The 22,086-nt window shown below is 45.0% G+C and overlaps 1 protein-coding gene across 2 annotated transcripts in view; it reads right to left on the reverse strand.

Moving 5' to 3' along the window:
• LRP2 (LDL receptor related protein 2) overlaps window positions 1-22,086 on the reverse strand; it is a 516,831-nt gene that overhangs the window by 412,469 nt on the left and 82,276 nt on the right. For both annotated transcript variants that reach the window (XM_069616158.1, XM_069616157.1), the window contains exons 2-3: window positions 11,748-11,855; window positions 3,719-3,841 (exon numbers count right to left, since the gene is read on the reverse strand). In XM_069616158.1, the coding sequence (XP_069472259.1) occupies window positions 3,719-3,841; window positions 11,748-11,855 (231 nt within the window). The remainder of the gene's footprint in view (window positions 1-3,718; window positions 3,842-11,747; window positions 11,856-22,086) is intronic.

Raw genomic sequence — 22,086 nt, forward strand, 5'->3', positions numbered from 1 at the left:
TACATGGTGAGGATGTCATTAGGAAGCCACGGGGACACGCATAATGAACAATCAACTCAAAACGCTTGAGGAAACGCCAGGGTGAGAATGGGATACCAAAGGCAAGGCGATTGACAGATCTGACTTCTCTAGGTTAACTTACACACTCTCTGAACCAAAGGACACACTGAGACTGTGGAGCATGCCACAATTCATGCCCAACTTTACAGTGCAACCCAAAGGAAGGTGGGAGCCCCAAAAGCAGTCTATCCCCCTATTTTTGCAAAGGCAGTAAAGCACAGATCAGGGGTGCCCTAGCAAATGCTGAACTGGCCTCCCCTTCCTCTTGTTCTAAGTAATATTGCTTAGACCAGGGAACCAGGATGACTGCACTCTTAGAGCACATTTTGAGGCTCTTTCAAACAACCAGAGAAGTGTCATGCTGTGAAAGCCAAACTGTGTGTAGAGCTTCTGGCAGAAGGGGAACATCCAGGCACCCCTGACAAAAGCCAAGGGCCTGATGTCAGTGAGCACTTCCAGAGAGGTAGGTTGGTCAACCTTCATGAAGATGATGTCCCAGAAGAAAGTGAAATTGAAGCACTCTAGTGGAGCAGCCCTTGCAATGTTCTGAGCTACTCCTCTCCTAAGGGTTCGAATGAGTGCTTGGCCTTACCGTGGGAAACAAATCTTGTGGCAGCCTGAAATCAATAGAAGGACGTAAGGCCCTGCCCAAAGCATTATTTGGACCTTGACGTCTACCCATGTTTAGGGGAATGGACCCCTCAGCCTGACACAGCAGCATCTGCCCCTCACCAGAATGATCAGCTCATTGATGACTATATATGCTCACGGAAAGTAAGATTGCAAGGGTTTGGCATGAGAGGCTCAGTTAAATGAGCAGACCTCAAGGCTGGCCTGTGTTCATCGGGGTCCATATCATCTAACACAGGGTTCATGAACTTAAAAATGACTTTAGTTGTTCTGCCGGCAGGGATAACTTTGTGTTGCCCAGAGGAACTCTTGCTGCTCCTCCTTCTGGGTCTCCCTCCCTCTCTCCTCCTCTTCCGTCTCTATCTTCATTTGTTTTGCTTACCAATTCTGATACCTCAGATTACTTGCCATGTGCTCACCCTGCGGCCTCTCCTTTACACCCAATTCCTTCCTGCCTCATTTCCTCCATCTGCCCACCTCTGTTTCCATATCTTGCTCCTCTTATCAATGTATCCTTGACATCCTCTATTATTCCTTCTTTCTTTAAACACGCTGTTATCTTAATGTATATCCCTTTGTTTGAGCAAACCTACAGGACTGTGCCTTTTTTACCCTACTCTGCACTTCTCAATGCTCTGTTCACTCATTCCAGATTATTCCTCTTCTTGCAATTGATTATGAAATATCTTAATATTTTGTAAAAAGGGATGTTTAATCCAAACAAACGCTCTTTAAACAAGACACTTCATCTGTGGGAGGACCTTTTTTTTACTGCTAAATGCTTTTTAACACAGAAAAGAGAAAGCCATAGCATGGGTAAAAGCTTTCACTTTCTTATAGAGAAACTGTTTAGTTTAAAATGACACCTAATGCATGTTCATGTTAAAACCGCTCCATTGTTTCTAAAAATATTTTATTTTACATTTTCATATAAATTCAAGCAATTGCGTAAAGATCAAATATAAGTGCAAAAAGAACAGATATATCAGCTAAACGAACCACATTTGAATCCACGTCCCCCAAAGACTATGGGCCTCATTCCGAGATTGGAGGTAGTCATGGCGCTATTTGCGTGATGACTGCCTCCGATGACGGTACCCGCACCGGTCTCGTTCAATGGGGACTTACCGGTGTAGTCCGACCTTTGCGGGACCAGTAAGTCCCCATTGAAAAAAACATTCCCCATTCCCATTTGAGCCCCCATAGGACTCAATGGGAATGGGGAAGTAGCTAATAACGGTACCGCGATTTGCGGTACCGTTATTGGCTCTGATTTCCCTTAATGGGTCCCGTCCATAACACCTGGTCAGACCAGGCGTTAAAGGAGGGACACGCTAAGGGAACTCGTAGTAGGGTGGTAAGGGATTACCGGCACCAGTCTCCTTACCAGTGCCCGGTATCCCTTACAACCCTACTCGTAATGAGGCCCTATAAGACAAAAAAAGACAAACAAGAAAACACATCCACACAATCATTATGAGCTAAACACATAACACCACTTCCCAAACCATAAACCCACAAATCTAACGATTCAGGTTACCCATATCTATCATTGAAGGACGTCCATTTCTCAAAATAGTCCTCAATATACCTTTTTTTGTAAATTAAATCCTCTCATAGTTTGACAAAATCTGTAATTCACAAATCCAGTCATCTGCCTGTGGTTTTTTCCATGTTTTACAGACTTTCATTATTTGTTTGATAGCCACTATCAACAGCCCATCTATCCATTGGCTATTTGTCCCAGCTACAGAACATCTTCCAGATTGTGATAACAACCCAGATGAAGCGGGCAGACGCGGAAAAGATATACCCATCACCAGGTCTGACCTATCCAGTATATCCTACAGTAGGCACGTACTCTTGTACACTCCCACAACATATGTAGTCAATTACCTGCCTCCAAACCACAACCCGACACAAGTCACTATCAACCAGCCCAAGTTTATGCATACGTACTGGTGTCCAATATAAACAACCAGGACCTTCTAGTCACTCAGCCTCAAATTGAAATCCAGAGTTTTTCAGAACCGCTCCATTTAACCGAATTTGCAATTAAAATCCTTACATTATTATGAAATCCTTGTTGTTTAAATACCATAAAATTAACCCACATTTAATTGACCTACTCATTTTGCCTTTACTCACTATTAAGTAACATTTATTAGCCACCAAAACTCAAAAACACATATTACTACCACCACAATGTGCTACTCGCCTTTCAATCCTCGGGAGGGATCATTATCGCTTGTGATTATGGCCCTTCCCCGACCTATGGCCCACTAACGACCCCCCCTCTGTCAATAACGTCATATTAGCACATGGAGATCGTTTATGACCTCCTCTCAGCCAATCAGAATCCTTACAGTGCAGTCAATAACTACTTGTATAGGCTGCTCTCTGGACATTCGGTCTTCAAAAGCTGACAGGGAAACAACAGTGCAATTTGCAGGCAAGGTTTCTTTCAGCAAGACACTTCCTCTCAGAGATGACCTTTTTATTTGCTGAAACATCTTAGTAATGCACAAAAGCCAAAGCTAACGCAGGGCAACATGCTTTCTCTTTCTTACAGAGCAATTGTTTACTTTTACATGCCACTAAATGCATGCTCATTTTAAACCCATTTCAGTTTTAAAAGTTTGCAATTAAAATGCTCAATTTATGAAAACTATGTTGTTTAAATATTACAAAATAAAACCACTTCTAATTTACAAACTAGGTGGCCATGCCTGTGTAGTTTACCCAATAGTAAAGTAGCATTTTTTACCACCCTAGCAAAGCTCCAAGACATGTATTGTTACTACCATTATGTGCTACTAACCTTATAGACCTTGGGAGGGGTCATCATTGCTTCGGATAATGACCCTTCGTTGAGGGCCAAAACCTGGAGGCGGGCCATTATCCCGCGATAATGATCCCTCCCAAGGTCTATAAGGCTATATTATGTTCCTTCAGACAGGAAGGATGCAGGAGACATTAGGTGGTAATGGAAAGTGTTCAGGAGATGGCAGCTGCAAAAGGCACTTACCGCACTGCTGGCGCTCATCTGAGCCATCATCACAGTCCTCCTCATCGTCACAGACCCAGGTTCGAGGGATGCAGTCTCCGTCGCTCACACACCGGAACTGGCTGGCAGAGCAGGTAGATGGGGCTGAAGAAACATGCATTGATTTGCAGTTAGGTTTCAGCAACAGAGCAGACCTGTTATCACACTCTGCCAAATTATCTCTCAGATTGGTTTCATTTGCTATGCAGGGTAGGGACATATAATATCTCCTCAACACACTTAAGGGTCACACACAATACAATGTTGTGCATTTTCTTTGCATTTTTACCAAATGTACCCCGGGGTGCCTTTAATGGTAAACACATAGAAATACAATAGTTCTTCCCTATGATGCCCGGGGGCTCCGGCGCATTATAAGTAAACCAATAAATAAATAAACATAATTAAGGGCCTACCGAATGCATAATAGTGAAATGTAGTTTTCGATTTGTAATCAATGTGCCCACGCCTGTAATAAGACTAAGCAAATGAATGCCACTATGCAATTATATGTCAGCTATTGAGGGGTAGCACACAATCACGTTTCCACATTGCATGGACATCTTTGCCGCTACTGAGAATGCTTCAAGTGTAGGGTTTGGCTGTGGTTGGCATGCTCTCAGTGTAGAGCAGCAAGGGGCCAGTCATGTATGCAGCGCGGGATGTTACTGTGCTGCACATTCAAACAGTCTGGGGTGGGGTTGTGTATGACATTCTGACCACGTAGGGTGGGCCTGTGTCTATCAGGATGGGCCTGTGTCCAGCAGGATGGGCATGTCTCCAGCAGGATGGTCCTGTGTCTAGCAGGATGGGCCTGTGTCCAGCAGGATGGGCCTGTTCTTGCTGCTTTCCCCATCGCCTGGTGAAGAGGAAACCCCAGGGCATGTGCACTGTCCCCTTCCACTGACCTGCAACAGCTTTTGCCTAGTGAACGAGTGGTAGATTATCCCTTATGCATTATTTAAAAATGGCCAGGGACACCCAGTGGCCCATTCCTCCTTTACCCGGCTTCCTCCTTCTTCCCGCTCGATAGAGTCATGCTCACATAGACACAAGGGTAGCTGCATTCACATACTCTCACACTCAACAAACAAATCCGGCCGAAGTGAGTCTCTGGATGGACCGGCAGCCTCCACGTTGCATAGTTCATTATCTGCCACAGGTGGGCAGGGCTCCTGGCTGCACCTAAGTACTTCAATCACTGCACACAAACACATGCAAGCACACACATACAGATGCATGTACACATACTCTCCAACTTACACACATTACTTGGGTTCCATGTGTTAATATCCCCGCAAAAATATCACCATACAAATATATCGCCATATTTCTGCGGTGATATTAATGCATGGAACCTGCGGGGGACACCCCTGCAACACACACATTATTTTTAAAGGAGGGGGGGCATCCCCGCAACCCCCGCTCCCAAAAACCCCAAAAATTATCCCCCCAAAAAATATCACCTATGGTCGTTCCAGAATATACAGCAATATTTTTGGTAGGGATAAAACCCCAAAAATTATCCCCCCAAAAAATATCACCTATGGCCGTTCCAGAATATACAGCAATATTTTTGGTAGGGATAATATGTAGTGATACCATTCATTCCTTCGTCACTCTCTCGCTCCCTCTCTCTCTCACACACACATACATAAACACACACAAACTCACATTGCTCTTACATGTTATTCTGAGTTTTTATTTTGCACTAAAGCCACTGAAAACAGCTTAAAAGAGCTTAAACACAGGGACAAGGAGAAAACCAAGGTGCATGCAGCCTGCACAAGTGGTGCAAAGCTGATGGAAGTTATGTCGCACTGCAGCTGTCGACATCAGCAGTCGAGTGCACTGCCATCAACAAAGTCAGTTATCTAAGATTCCAGTGGACATATGGCAACATGCTCATAGGATGGGGTGAGTCTTTAGTAGTCTTTAAATCACCTTATTGTTGAGGGGTTAGTAAGTGAGGGAATAAGTGAGTGATATGAAGGAGTGAGTGTGTGATGTAAATAAGTCACTGAATGGTGTGAGCAGCTTAATGGTGTGCGCTCCCGAATGAGTATGTGTAAGCGATCAGTGAACGAGGGCGTGTGTGTGTGCACACAACAATGTGTGTGTATAGTATCATAACAGACAACACACTTTAGCAGGGACATCCCTATTTTGTGGATTTCCTTATTTTGGCAGACAAATTACAAAGTAGTGATTTCCTTGCATAACGTCTTAACTGCTCCGCTTTAATCAAGTCTATGCAAAAAGGACGGGGATACTCGCCCTTAGAGTAATTGCTTAATTGTGTAGCCCCTTTCGCTCCCGCCTCCTTGGGAGACGAGAATGGGATGAGTCCGCCAAAAGCACGTTCATGCACGAGTAGCACCAATCAGCCACTTCCCCACACATTCTCTGTGACTTATGCCGTTATGCTGAAGCCGGGCCTAGGAAGGCTTTCTGATCGGCATCATGGCGGCTCATTATTCACATGAGCTGCATTCTATGGCACTGGCCAGTTCTGATATAGTGATGCAAGTCCAAAACCTACGAAGGCTGCAGGTGGTACCTGCGTACATGATGGAGATACTTTGGCGTAGGGTGGCAGCACCAAAGAACATGAGACTGCAGCTGGGTGTGACATGATGCACGTGGGCAAATAGTGGAGGTACCTGGGCATATGATGACAGAACAGAGACGGTCCAGGCAAAGTTTCGAAACAATAGTTTCGAATTACAAAAGTTCTGAAACAAATGTTTCAAAAAAAAAAGTGTCGAATGTATTTCTTTTTAATATTAAAGGCTTTATTTAATTTGTATAGTAAAATAAGTGTGTTTACAAAAAAAGGGGATTTGGGGGGGACACATTCAAAACTTTTTTCTCTCGACACTTTTGTGTCAGAACTTTTGTCATTAGAAAATGTGACTGTCGAAGCTGTCACTATGAACCCAGAACAGATGCCTATGATGCGAGTTGCTAATAGTATGTTGTTCGTAACCGATATAAGAAAGCAGTACCTGGGCATGTCAACATATTATTGCTGCACTCTGATATGTGATGGCTGTACTCGAGCATATGATGTTGAATGTTGACATACTATGGTATTGGCTGTGCACGTGATGACAGAATGTTTGCCTATGAACCGGTTACCCTGGCATATGTTATGTGAAATGTGTATAGCGCCTACGGGTATGGCCTCGAAGCGCTGTGGTGGGTGAACGCCCTTTGGAAGACCGAAGTCCGTGTTGAACAGTAATAGAAGGAGCGGGAAAAGGTACGAGTGCATTTATAACCAAATGGAAGGTGGGTAGAGATTGGCTAGGCCTCTAGCAGCAGCCCATATTGCAAGGCGAGAGGACGGGTGCTGTGTCAAAAGTGTCTTAGTGTCAAAAGCTATGTGAACAGCTAGACTGGATTTTTCGTGGGACTCAGCTGTATTCTATGGGTCATAGCACACAGAGGTCGAGGGTGATAGGGGCGAGCTATTTATTGAAATTTCCATCACAGTTAGTGTGTTCAGGCTACCTAAGATTCAGATTGAACCTGTGGGAAACCAGTTACATACTCTGTAAAAGGAAATTGTTGCTATATGAACAAGGCTATTGTAGATACTGCCATGAGTTAGACCAAAGAGAGTCCTTACAACATTTAATAGTGGAATGTGAAGCACTAAGGGAAGTTGGGACAAGATGCTTTGATCATGTGATACATTTCCAGAATTGTATGAGTAGCAATGAAGCGTGGCTAATCCGGTTCTCTAGTGCGCGTTCAAGGGTACAGACAGCCATAGTGCAATTTCTGCAGATGGTGTTACCAAGATTTAAAGTCATTTTCTTTGTGATTTCTTTTTTTGTGTGTTCTCTTGATATTACTAGATGGAAAAGTGAAATTACAATGTAAATGTGTATTATGTAATTTGAAAGTTGTTATGACAACTAAACCAAATAAATACAATGTTTTTTAAAAGATAGGGGTCTAGAGTAAGGTATTAGTCAAATAAGGTGTATCTCAAAGGCGAGGGGTGTGCCGCAATGTGAACAGCTGGAATGAATTTATCGTGGGACTCAGCTGTATTCCACGGGACGCGGTGCACAAGGGTAGAGTGAAGGAGGTCTGAGGTATATTAGTTTTAGTCTTGAGGCGCGTATCGAAGAGGAACGGATAGGAGTGCTATGTCCCATCTAACCGACTCCCATATGATCGCCGAAATTTAGGATATTATAGCGCCACTTGGGCGTATGATACTAAACATTGACATATGGAAAGAGTACTCATCCATATGAGGTTAATGTAATGAATAGTAATGTAGCACAAGGACATATAACGGGCATGTCATGTTTTCCCGGTCATGAGATGGAAAGAAGCTGGGCATGGGACGACTCATATGCCTAATTCCATTACATGCCCAAGTACTGCAATGTATACCTAGAATCTTGCAGCATATGTCTGGGTACTGCCATGATAGGCCATTGTGCAGTCATATGGGCGGACAATGCCTCATATATGTCCAAGAAGCGCTATCAAATACTATTACTGCCATTATAGGCATTCCCAGAAGCAGTTCACATATGCCCAGGAACTGACGACATACTCACGGTACAGACAAACATACCCATATAACCCCCTTGCTCCCACACAGACACACTCATACGAACAGGGGAATGAACATACATAGCCACATATACACTTGTACAAAGTGCCTGGTACTGAATGGAGTAACCAATTGCATTTGAGGGATGTTTTCACTACATACAGGCACAGATGCACTCACATGACTACTCCCCCCACTTGCAGATAGACATTCTCAAGCATACTCATGCCCACTCAGGCACACTCACTACTGAACCAGTGATGTGACTGGGCAAACCATGCAAGCGGTTGCACAAGGTGGGATGAGTCGGTGAGGTTATCCACAAGCTCACGTTTAAAGGTTCTTTAAACACTCACTCGCTTACATATACTCATTAGTGAGTGAGTGAGGGAGGACATAATGGAGGCATTTGAGTCAGTTGTGTGTTGGTCACTGAGAACATGTTCAATTTTAACAATGTGCACTCGTCCTAGAGTTCCCCTGATCCCATTGTCTCTTGCATTTCAGAAAGAAAATCACAGTTCAGCGTTTCTCCTACTCTAAGTGTCCCTACCTAAAACCTGCCTCCCACCCTACCCCTGTGGCAGGTTGGCGTGGTCTATGACACGTTTTACTTGGAGAATTGCTACTCTGGGATTCTCAGCTTCATTCAACATTCGTCTGCCCAGTTCTGGAGGAGGCTATGGAAAAGCCTGTACTTGGGCATACAAACAAAGGGTAAACACATGTTTCGAATGCCTAGTTTAACCATTTAAATGCCCTAGACATGGCCATCCACATCCTCGCCTCCTCTGGTGCCAAGAATATGTAGTCAAAGCGATGGTGGCATTGCACAAATAATGAAGTCAAGATTCACCCAGAGGGTGCAAAAAGGAAGTGAGACAAACTGAAAGTCATTGGCTAGGTGCCTGTAGACGCACCCACAGGGGCGGCAATGCAGACACAGAATGGTGGTCCTTCAAGTGATTCAGGACGAGGGCCTTTTCTGCTAAGAAACTTGGGGGTGATCAGTTGCATGCCCTCTTCATGATGCCAAGTTATGAAATTCTACAACAAACACTAGTGCACAAAAGCAAAAACACCTTTCTCATTGATTGTCATCACAAACCTCTACAGGGGATCAGTAATAGGTCCATCTTCTCACATGATTCACAAACAAACTGGTACAGGTCGTAATTAAGGCGCACAGGCCAATTATTTCTTTTCGGACCAAACTGCGCAACTAGAATACTACTACAATACAAGCAGTACATTTAAAAATAAATTACGTCATTTTAATTTCCCATTACCAGTATATTACATGTACCCATTAAAATATGGGATCGCGTGATCACCCCCACTATTAAATTGATCTGCACATCACAACGTTGCAGCATGTCATGAAATGACTAACCATCACTATTGCCAAACTCTATATTTGCATCTGTAATCGAGCTTCCACTATCAAGCCATTTCCACTAACATTTGCATTCCAGTCCCCTTTTCCTTGTGGTGATGTCGCTTCCAGGATCTGCTTGTGTTGTGTAAAAACTAAAAAAGGACAACTTAAGTCAGGCTTCCACTCACACAGTTTATGTGTTGATTGAGGAGCCTCAGGATTTCAACCAAATCCCCCAGGCCCAGTGGCAAGTCAAAGCACCACAAGTGTAGCATCGCACTGTTCCTTTATTCTCTCAAAGACATTAGACTGCTAGGTTTGATCACTAGGAGTCTAATTATTCTTTTGCAGTTCTTTCATTCTCTAAGATATTATGCTGGATGATTTTAATTTGTGTCTATCTCAAAGAAAAGATTGTCGGATTTAGCAGAGTGTACTATGGATACAGCCTCTACCTTGTAATGCCAGTACACCTAACAGGAAAAACTACAACGCATCCCAAATACAGCAGCAAGACTTCTCCTGAGACTAAATAGAAGAGACTGCATCACACCAGCCCTGAGAAGTCTACAATGGTTACCAGTACAAACATGCATTAACTTTGAAGCCCTCTGCATTGCCCACAAATCACTACATAGACAAGGAGCGGAATTTCTCCAAGCTACAATCAACTGCTACCAACCAGGAAGAAATCAAAGATCGATCAACAACATCCAAATGGAAACTAAACACTACGAGAAAAAGACATTTGGAGGAACCGCATTCTTCATTTTGATAACCAAACTATGGAATTCAGTACCGAAGGAAAAAAGAACAAAAGACCTAACTTTCAGAAAATGACTGATAACCTGGGTATTCAACTCACAGAGACAAGCATAAAAATGTACACCCCCACAAACCATACTTCGGAGCAAAGCAAACGTTGGGACACTATGGATCGAAGAACCAACAATCAAACAAACACACACCCAAACCAACAAACCATCCCTCCTCTTTTCCACACCCGCATGCCTCTCACATACTACACATGCCCAAACGGGCCAGCAAAACTACGCACAAAAACACACAAACCGCACACTCACCGCTAACCACGCCACAAGACCAAACAGTTGCAAGCAACAAACAACCAACCCAGACACTGGACGCTACCCCTCCGGACACAACCAGCCCAGTGCACACAACAAAGCACACCCAGAAAGTTGACACACACAGACACCAGTTTCCCCTGCTTGGGCAAGCATCAACAGAAGAGCATAACTTCTATGCTATCCCTCTTCCCTCACTTACCAACCCTGCCTACTTTTCTTACAGAGCCACATGAGCGCATGGAGACCATGCAAATGGTAGCAGTGTGCGGTATAAATCATTATAACATCACATCACATAGAACATTGAGGTCATAATCTGCTATTGTTTTCAGTATCTTTACTATTTCTTCTGTTCTAACAGCATAATCATCCTCCTACAGTTTAATTAACGAGCACTTGATAGCAGTGCCACCGCTGCCACTTCATCCCTATGCCTCACACAATATGACCAGGGCATTGCACAGTGTACAATTTGCACCATCACAATATTGTGGATTCTATGTTGTCAATGTACTTTGATCAGGAGCCTTGACCTTGGTTGAGTGTGGAAGCCTGCTATGTGACACAGGTCTCAGGATTCCACAAAAGGTCATATGGTTGCTGGCATAGCCCCAAAGTAAAATAATAATAGAGACTTCATATCTGCAACTCAGGAATATTGAAACCTAATGGCACGGCGAGAACATGACCTGTTTCCTCTCCATCGATCCCGAATCTAGAAAGAGTGGTTGCATCTTCAACCAACACTTGTTTGGAGTGATCACTCTTCGGAGGCAACTAGTGAAACTCACACAGACCAGTTAAAGACCTCAAACACAAGCACAGTCATCCTTGCCACATGTTGACATCCTTTATAAGTGTTGTAGCATTCCTGATACGTTCTTGTATCTAACTGATAGAAACATCATCAGATATAAATGGACCTTTATACCGCTTGTTTAGCAACCGCAGTCCTTTACTTACCACAGCCAGCTTCATCTGTGTTATCCGGACAGTCCCCAGTCCCATCGCACCTCCAGCTAGCAGGAATACAGCGGCCATTGCCACATCTGAACTGCCCACTGGCGCAGCCTGAAATTGAAATGAAAGAAGGACAATTATTTAAACATTTCCCCACCGACAACTTAAGTCACTTCAATTAGCTCCCAAAATCTGCAGAGTGTCCCTTCGCTTTTAAGAGGTGAGTTATATATGAGTCATAAGGCCAATTCCAGACTAGATATCGTCTTTAACTGGTTATTTGTCACCAACAAGTTTCAATGTCTAGATATATTTTGAGTGACAAATTGCTTTATTTAACAGCAAATTGAATGTTTGTCATCATTTTAAGAGGGATCATCGTTGCCTACTGTATGTACAGTGTCCCTTAAATATATCAACAACCCGCCCCACCCTAAATAAAATGCGACATTAAGATTATAAAGGCATCTAGAGGATATGCCATTAAAATGGGGCTTCTCTTGTGTAAAGCACACACACTGGTCCCTGTATGGGTTTTTGCCATAGAAGTAGAAGATCTATCATGGAAAGCGTCACATGAAAGTCTCCAACCATGACAGAAGAAAGACTGCCATGAAAATCTTTACATCAAATTCCTCTTCAGAAACACAATCAAAAGGGGTGCCCTTGAGCACGCCTGTATTTATCCTTCATTCTTGTTTATTAGAACGTGATCAGTTCTGTACTTACGATAGAGGACTATCGAGCTAATTTTACTATTCTGCTTAATTGCTCAAGTGGACTGCTTATATCTGCACTTACATGCAAACAGGTCCCCTCTGGGCAATTTTCCTAATTTGCTCTGCAAAAGGGCAGTGTGAAGTGGTGGCGGAAGTACCTGTACACCTCCCTTTTGCACTCTGCCATGCAAAATGAGTAAGCGCTGCCCACCATTTACGCATTGAAGGCAGCGTTTACGATTGGATTCCTATGGAATCCGCCTGCTTTTAGCTGGGGTGGAAAGCAGGCAGATTCCATAGGAATCCATTGGTTTAACACCAGCATGAAAGACTCATTCTGGTTTAAAAGCAATTCGTTTTTGAAGATGGTGGGAAACGGGAGCCAGAAACGTAACTCCCAGTGCGCTGCCCCCTCCACCTTCAAAAACCACAAAAAATGCACGCGACAGGCCTAACACCTGTATTCCTGTCTTTAGCATCTTCGTTTGCGCTCTGGAGACTCGGAGAAAGAGCCCCTATAAGAGCTAGGGACATCCCCCCACCCCCTTGAATTCTAATGATTGCGGAGAGAGCACCCACTCAAATGTCAATCCGGCCTCTTTCTCCTTTGATGTGCATTGTTCTCGTTTTACCCCACCCCTAATTATTTTATTTAGACAGTTTGCATGACTTTGGATCCCAACGCATGAAACATGTAATGCCCAAATGAAGAATGTACCTTTCCTCCAGCTTGCCTGTTGTGCAGGACTTGGGTCTACATCATAGTTGTTTTCACAAAATAAAGCGCACTATAAAAGCCTGTAGAAAATACATTGATATGTTGGTGTTAATGGGAAGAGTGGCAAATCAAACCATGCTATGATGCCATTGACTAATCGATCAAGAGCATCACTAGACTCCTGCCATCACCATGACTCAGAAGGGCAGGCCAGGCATCAAGAAAGGAAGCACTGGTGCCAAACTGCGGAAACGATTCGACGTGATCCCAGAAAACACCGATTCCATGGAGCGCCTATAGTGTTTTACCTGGGAGTGCACTCCACTTAAAATGTGAGATTACTCGGAGTGCCCCAGGAGGATAGCTCAGTGGCAATGTGCTCGCCTTAGAAACAAGACGACACGAAGCAGCACGGGTTTGATCCCTGGGTCCTCGCTAAGAAACCTCTGGGTGTTTAAGCGTGTTATAAATATGCAACTAAAACAACTGCAAAAATAAAAAATTCTGTAATAGCAGGGGATAGAGAGAGAGAGAGAGAGAGAGAGAAGGAGAGAGAGAGAGAAGGAGAGAGAGAGAAGGAGAGAGAGAGAAGGAGAGAGAGAGAAGGAGAGAGAGAGAAGGAGAGAGAGAGAGAGAGAGAATATATGTGGCAAAATCAACCTGTCCAAAAACTAAATTCGCCCAAATGTGACCACTCTATGCCTTGTACAGTCAGATTGAAGGAGTGATTGATACAGTGCCACACTTTAAAACTCATCAATAACTCAGAAATGCATAAATCATGTGCCTGGCTCAAGTTGAAATTGCAGAGGCCATCTTTGTTTGGCGTTTGATTACCTTTAAGCAATTTCCAGAATCCACTGTAAGTAAATAGGGGCTTGGTAAAATCCAACGACCCAGAGCTGGAAAGATGTTCCTCCATTCCACTTCTCGGATACATAAACGAGGGGACAAGCGAGAAGGAGATGGGTTTCAGGCGCACTGTGCCATTTATAAAGTATGATCCTATGTTTGGAAAGTGGTAAACGCTTAACTTTAATAGGGTTGATGTGTTCAATATGAAAAGGTAGGCTCAGTTTGAAGGCTTTGTAAATCAACCCTGCAGAAAGCCGGAACATGTTGGGAATAATTAGAAAAACAATTCCATTCAGAGATCCCTCAGGAATTCGACAAGAAGTCCAGCAGTCCAGCTGAACACAACAATAATCAGCACACCTTTACGTGCCAGTTTTTGAAAAAAGTGCCTTTGTGTTTGAGTGTGCTTGGAGTGCAAACCCACACTGATGAACCTTTAATTCTGTGATGACAGCAGAGCTCATATGCAGGGCATGTGGACCTGTAGTAGCTTAATGGGATGCAGTGGCCACTTCAATTAAAAGACAAGTTGGGGATCATTACAAGTTCTCCAGTATCCCGCCGGTAAATCCAGCTGGATACCAGGGGACTACTGTACCATCTCCATTGCTCGATATACCGGTATTACAGGGATATCACGGGACACGCTGGTAAATCACCACTGGACTCCATGGGATGGGGATGCCGCAATCAGAGGGACCGGTAATGCCGGTGCCTGTGATTGTGGCAATTGTCCACTGGTAGGGGCCTGAACTACTGGCAGTTCAGGCCTGCACAGTAAATCACGGCCCCTACCAGCAGACTAGGAGTTTGCCGGTCCAGAAAGGTGCCGGTACACGTTGTTACCTGAAGGTCATTTATGTTAAGAGTTTGCAAAACATTGACTCTTGTGATTGTAACAGTCACATCATTGAGTAAACGTGCACAAGGACAGTCAAAGAATGTTGAGTGGTCACCCCGGTGCAGTTTTAGATATTATGTTTGCCACTGTGTTAGTATATTAACGGATTTCAGGCTTCCATCAGCTTATTGATGGAAGTATCCATCTACTGCCGAGATAAAGCTTTATGTTCTATCTCTCTCTAGTCCCCTGGTGGAATTTCCAGTAGGAAATACAAATATGTGTCATGTGGAAAAATAAGGGGCTTTCTAATGGTCTGATAAAATTAACAACTGAAACTAATATACGCCCAGGTCCAGGATGCAACTGGAATTTCCACCTGGGACCTCTGGTGCCTCGTTTAGCCTCATCCACAATGTCTGCCATCACAAGGAAAGCAGTAGCACGTGGATTCTACCAAGTATTAGAGTGCAGGGGGGTTTCACGCCACTCCAATATCAAGCTCCAAACATTGTCAACTGGAGACAGTATTCTCCAGATCCATAGAAATGTGGCATCCCATGACATTGTGACCTTAGGAAACTCGGCAACCATCTAAGCGACAACAGCCATGAGCTAGCCTACAGCAGCTTCCACTTTTGAGACTATAATTTCCAACGTTGGCTTGAACTGTGACATCAGAATGTCCGACAAAATCTATACACACTTCAGGAGGCCCACATGAGCATGCTTGAGTGCTGTGACAAACTCACAGTGCCAACATAGCATCCAATCTCAGTTCGCCTTAGAGAAGGACTACTAGGACCAGCCTTGAACTATTCCTGAACCGCCTAAGAGAGAGCAATTAGTTAGCAAGTACCATGTGCCAAGGGTATTTAGGACTGCATCTCCCAAGATTCAGCTGGTTTAAAAATCTAAAACACAGAGCAAATACCAGAATGTATTTCGGGATTCAGGAAAGATATGCTCTGGGAAATCACTAACACATCCAGAGAGACTCCTTTGTCAACAGGTGCAGATCCTGTAATTGTAATTGTTTATTTGTAAAGCGATTATACACAATTGGAGTGTTTCAAAGTGCTGGAAGGAAAGAACCAAATGTACCCCCACCCCCAGAGTAGCAGTGCTTGTGAAGGAGAACCTCTTACTCCCTCCGCTGCAGCATTTAAGGCAGGCACAAACGTTGCAGTCACCACTGGCTATTGACAATTTACGCTTGATGAGTAAGAAATGGTGAACTCTGTGCATGTGTAGAATTAAGGTGGCAAGTGGCTTTTTATGGCTGGCTAGTAACTTGCAACTTGACATTTTTACCCCTGATTTAAGAAGAGAAATACACCCTTCCCCCACCCCAAAGGAAAAATGATTTTACACAGGTGGGAAATTACTAGAGGTTTCTCTGTTCCTTTTGATGGCCTTTCAACACCAGAAACCCACAAAACTGACTTCTGTGCAGGGGGACAGCCAGGAGGCAAGGCAGGGGAGAGCAGCAGGCAAACATCCGCTCCTGCACAGGAAACAAACTGAAAGAAATCCCAAATGGTGGCAAGCCTTTCCACGACTTCCCTCCCCTGACTTGGAATAGGAAGCCAATTACTCATTCTATTAAGAAGGTTGTCTCGCCCAATGGGAGGACACTGAGGGCTTTAAAACCAAGACTAGGATCCACAGACAGTATTTCTGAGCTGGGATTTGAGATGAGGAGTTTGTTCAGAAAGCTGGAGAGCACCAGAAAAGAGGAATTCCTTGAGCCCAGAAGAGGGGTGGGCTCCAGTGAGGGGGAGAGGAGCCTACTATACGCCAGAAGAGAGTTATGCTTCAGTGAATGAGAGAAGTGCCCCATGAACCAAAGAAGAGGGGTGTGCTACAGTGAGGGGGGGAAGAGACTCACCTCTCCACTAAATGCAGACTCATGCGAATCCCTCACTGCCAAGTTGACTATCTCAGACACCCAGACCTTATCTATTCACCTCATTTACAGACCCCCGGCCCACTAGGCTCTTTCGAAGAAGATCTTACTAATATCCTATCTGATAACCTTAAAAACTCCTCACTATGCCTTCTCTTAGGAGACATCAACCTCGGTTTCAAAGAACCATCAGATCATAACGCTACGCAGATTAACGACTCCCTTGAGGAATTAGGGTTCACCCAAAAGGTAACAGGTGCGACCTATACTGAAGGTAGGACCCTCGATTGGATAGCAGAGCACAATTGCCACACAACCATCACCTCCATAAAACCTCTGCCCTAGTCCGACCACCACCTGATCTCCTTCTCCCTAGAGGCTACAGCTCCCCTACATGCTGATAGCATAGCTCCTGCCATTCCCACTAGAACCAAAAAAAAACATTACAGCCGATAAACTCACTCCCCTGATTCTTCCCACCTTGAACTCTCTTCCTGCCCTCACAGACCCATTCATCTTGGTAGAAGAGTACAACAAAGTAATGCTATCTGCTTTAGACGCCATAGCACCATTGAAAATCCGAAAGAGCAAACCGAAAAAACATGTGAATACATGGTTCTCTCCTCACCTGAAAGCAATCAGACTAGAGAAACGCAAAAGTGAACAAACCAGGAGACTAGAGCCGTCTGACACTAATAAAAATAACTTCAGCAAACTAGCCTCCCTTTACAAAAAAGAAATCATCCTCACCAAACAAGAGTCATATAACCTGCGTATTACTCAAGCCAACTCAAATACTAAGGAATTGTTCACAATCCTCAAAGAGATAGAAACGCCCATCCAAGCCCCAGAAACCTGCCTCAAGGACAAAGGCTGGTGCACCAGCATACAGAGCACCCTATCCAACAAGATAACGACCCTCCAGGCTAAGATTAACAATAAAAAAGAAACTCTCCTCCTTGCCCCTAATCCTTAGAAAATCTCTGCACCCTTGCCCCTGACCATCCTGCCTCCCACTCTTCCCACTCTACCTACAACGCACTTCAACTTCAAGAAAGTATCCATCCTAGAAGTTGAAAAAGTCATCCTAACCCTCAAACCGTCCGACTGCCACAGTGACCCCTGCCCAGCACAAATTATAAAAGATGCTGCACGTGACCTCTCCCCATTCATTGCCAAGCTTATAAATGCCTCCTTCTCCACCGGCACCATTCCCAACAACCTGAAACTGTCGTGGGTCCTCCCACTTATTAAAAAATAAACATTTGACCCGTCTATACCCACAAATTATCGCCCCATTACCACAGTTCCGTTCCTGCTTAAAATCTTAGATAAGGTGGCATACCTCCAAATCCAACAATATCTGGAATGCAACCACCTTCTAGGACAGAGGTCTTCAATCTGTGGGGCGCCCCCCTTGGGGGCCGCACCACCAAGCCTGGGGGGGCGCGTGATGCCTGGTGCAGAAGAAGAGTAACGCTTTTTTTTTCTGCACTGAACTGAGCATGTACAATGGGGAGCCACTGGCTCCCATGCACATGCTCAGCCAGTGGGATGTGCTGGGGGTGTGGCCATGAAACAGGAAATAAACGCAGCCTGGATGCGCGCTTACCTGCATTTGGATCGCGCGTCCAGGATGCGTTGTGGTGTCCTGTGTTCCTTGCTCCTGCTGCCGCCGCCTGTGAGAGGCAAGGGACCCTTTATTTACAACGCGGCTCCCCCGTGGCAATCTGCCACGGGGGAGCCGCGTTATTAATACAGTACCGGTCCCCCCTTCGCCTCTCTCCCCCTGCGTCCCCCACATTAGGGGCATGGAGGAGAGGAGGCAAGCGGGGGACCAAAACTGCTCTGCCGGTGCTGTATTAATAACGCAGCTCCCCCATGGCAGATTGCTGGAGCCCAGCAATCTGCCATGGGGGAGCTGCGTTATTAATACAGCACCGGCAGAGCAGTTTCGGTCCCCTGCTCGCCTCCTCTCCTCCATGGGGCATGGAGGAGAAGAGGCGAGCAGGGGACTGAAACTGCCCTGCCAGTGTTTTTTGACAACGCGGCTCCCCCATGGCAGATTGCTGGAGCCCAGCAATCTGCAATGGGGGGAGCTGTGTTATTAATGCAGCACCGGTCCCCCAGGCGCCCCTCTCCCTCTGCAACCCCCCACATTAGGGGGCATGGAGGAGAGGAGGCGAGCGAGGGACCAAAACTGCTCTGCCGGTGCTGTATTAATAACGCAGCTCCCCCATGGCAGATTGCTGTCTGGCATGGGGGAGCTGCGTTATTAATACAGCACCGGCAGAGCAGTTTTGGTCCCCCGCTCGCCTCCTCTCCTCCATGGGGCACGGAGGAGGAGAGGGAAGCAGGGGACTGAAACTGCCCTGCGGATGTTTTTTACAACGCGGCTCCCCCATGGCAGATTGCTGGAGCCCAGCAATCTGCCATGGGGGGAGCAGCGTTTTTAATGCAGCACCGGTCCCCCCTGCGCTCCTCTCCCATCTGCAACCCCCCACATTAGGGGGCATGGGGAGAGGAGGCGAGCAGGTTTTGGGATTCTGAAAAATTGAATAGTAATGCTGTTGATGAAGGCAACGCTTTGAGCGGGAAAAGCAGAATGAATTCTGTTTCTTCTTGAAGCCCATCTACAAATCATTTGAAGCACTAAGAAGTTGATTATTTACCTAAAAATCCTTACAAAATGTATGATATATTTCATTCAAATTTATCATATTGTGATGATCATTACCGCTCTGCTCTAATGATCCTTACCTCTTTCGAGAATTTACTCTGAAGAAGTATCCTAGTGTGCAGGGCACGGGAATATCTTTTATTCTTGGAGACCATTTCTTGTGATTTTTTTGTATTTACAATGTTTGTGCCAGGGTTGTTGTCTTCTCCCCTGCACCTTTATACTTCTAAAATGTCTTTACCACCTTAATCAATACTTTATTTTTTTCTTAACAAGTGGTGTGCAATTTGGACAACTCATTTTTTGCAGCTTCACTCCCCCACCCGATGCCCCATGGAGAAGAGGAGGCAAGCAGTGGAGTACCTTTGCTGAAAATGTTGGGGGGGGACATGATACCTGCTGAAATGTTTCCCCAGCTAAATGAATGGGGATAAAATGGTGTGCCATGAAAGTTGGGGTGGGGGGGACAAACACCCCTGTCCCCTCTAAAATTACGCCCATGGAGGCAAGTGGGGGGCTGAAACTGCTCTGCTCTCGCCTCTGCCTGTATTAACCTCGCCTCTGCCTGTGTTACCCTTGCCTCTGCCTCGGTTACGTGTTGTATGTGACAGCCATTTAATTTTTAATATGTCGCTGGCACGAGCCTACGCTATACACAGTGTTTACTAGTCACTCCTCAGATCTGCCGGTGTTGTGTTTGCATGTTAAAAGCCTGTCTTTAACAGTGATGCCTCCCCACCTCTGCTTTAACACCTTCTGTCCTCCCCCCAGACCTGCAGCACTTGCGCCAGAAGACCTTCGCCTTCCCATACTTTGACGGATCTTTCCTGCCCGTCGTCCGATCTTCGTATTTCCCTGGTAGGTGCCAGTGCCATTTGAGAGTAGGTAGGAAGGGCGTCTGGGGGACAGGGGTGGCAGCGCCATGCGGGTCATGTATTTGAATCAGGGATTTAAAACTTATCTATTTCTGGGGCTGTACCTATCTCTGATGCATTGTACCCAAGAGCTGGGTTTAGCTCCTGCTCATCTAATCCTAATTTGAAGTCTCAGGAAGACCCATATATCCTTGTGTAACTGTTCTGTTTTCATTGCAGCAGCATTGCTCCATGTAACCTTGACTAACTGTTCTGTTTTCATTGCACAGCATTGCTCCATGTAACCTTGACTAACTGTTCTGTTTTCATTGCAGCAGCATTGCTCCAAACGTCAGTCTATCAACCAAACCACCTGTGTTCCGGCAAGAAAATCCCAGTGAAGCACTTGCCCAAGTCACGCAGGTAAGGATTTATTTTAACCCAATATTGACAGGCTGGCTGGTGAAAGGCAGGCCCACCCTTCACACTAGTTCGCCATTATGCCACTGCCCAACTTGCAAGTGACAGCATTGACAGTACGTTGTTGTACTTGAGAAACAAATTGTTACAGCACTTGCATAGCAAATGTTACTACAGGACAGCAATATTGGGTGTTTTCGTTTTTGTGAAATAAATATCCAACACTATTTTTAGTTGAGTCCTCTGTATTGTAGCAAAATCGGAATGCTTTGTTCACAAATATTTGTCCTCTAATCTGATTTGAATCATTGCAAGCAATGATTTTGAAACAACGTGGTGTTTTGCATTCACTCCTTCGTTAGGGGCACCATTCTACTCCAGCGCCCGATAACCGTTCGCAACCGAGTACAATTTTGGAGTCCATGTTTATAGGGGGGGCCTGGGCCGGAGACATTTTTCTTAGGGGGGGCTCGGGGTCAAAATGTTTGAAGACCACTGTTCTAGGAGTACGTCAGTCAGGTTTTAGACCTCAACACGGAATGAAATCTGTGCTTATCGACCTTAAAGCACAATTACACACCCTGAGAGAGAATGGAAAAACAGCACTATTACTGCTACTTGATCTCTCAGCGGCGTTCGACCTAGTTGACCATATGATTCTTTGGAACCACTTGGACTCTGCCGCTCACTTCTCACAAGAAGCCATATGCTGGATTCAATCCTTCCTTCACAATAGAACATTGCAGGTTTTCTCACCTTTAGCAGCCGCTGACCCCATCCCCATCACCTGCGGTGTGCCCCAGGGCTCCTGTGTTTCGCCTACTCTGTACAACCTCTTTACAAAGCCCCTTTTTGATGATCTAGATGGCCTGGATATCACCTACACTAACTATGCAGATGATGCACAGATCCTCATCCCGCTGACGGATTTTGTCTTTGTGAATAGAGTTTACCTCATCATCCAGGCATGGATGGCATCTCATGGTCTATGCCTGAATGATGACAAAACTGAACCCCTCATTCTTGGCACCCCTGCTAACCTCAACAAACTAGGCCATTTCTACTCGAATTTCAAAATAGACAATAACAACATCACAGTAGCCAAGGAAGTCAAAACGCTTAGATTCTATCTAGACGCTATTCTAACCTTCAAAAAACATGTCAACTCCATGGCCTCAGCTACTGCTTATACTTGCAAGCTAATAAGTGCAACCAAGCCCTTCCTTTCATCTAATAACTGCATCACCCTAGCAAGAGCCCTTGTCTTATCCAAACTGGATTACTGCAATGCCTTATATCTAGGGAGTAACAAATACATTACCAATAAGATCCAGATTCTACAAAAT

The sequence above is a fragment of the Ambystoma mexicanum genome, chromosome 9, assembly GCF_040938575.1.
Source record: "Ambystoma mexicanum isolate Mex_15411 chromosome 9, UKY_AmexF1_1, whole genome shotgun sequence".
NCBI lineage: Eukaryota > Metazoa > Chordata > Amphibia > Caudata > Ambystomatidae > Ambystoma > Ambystoma mexicanum.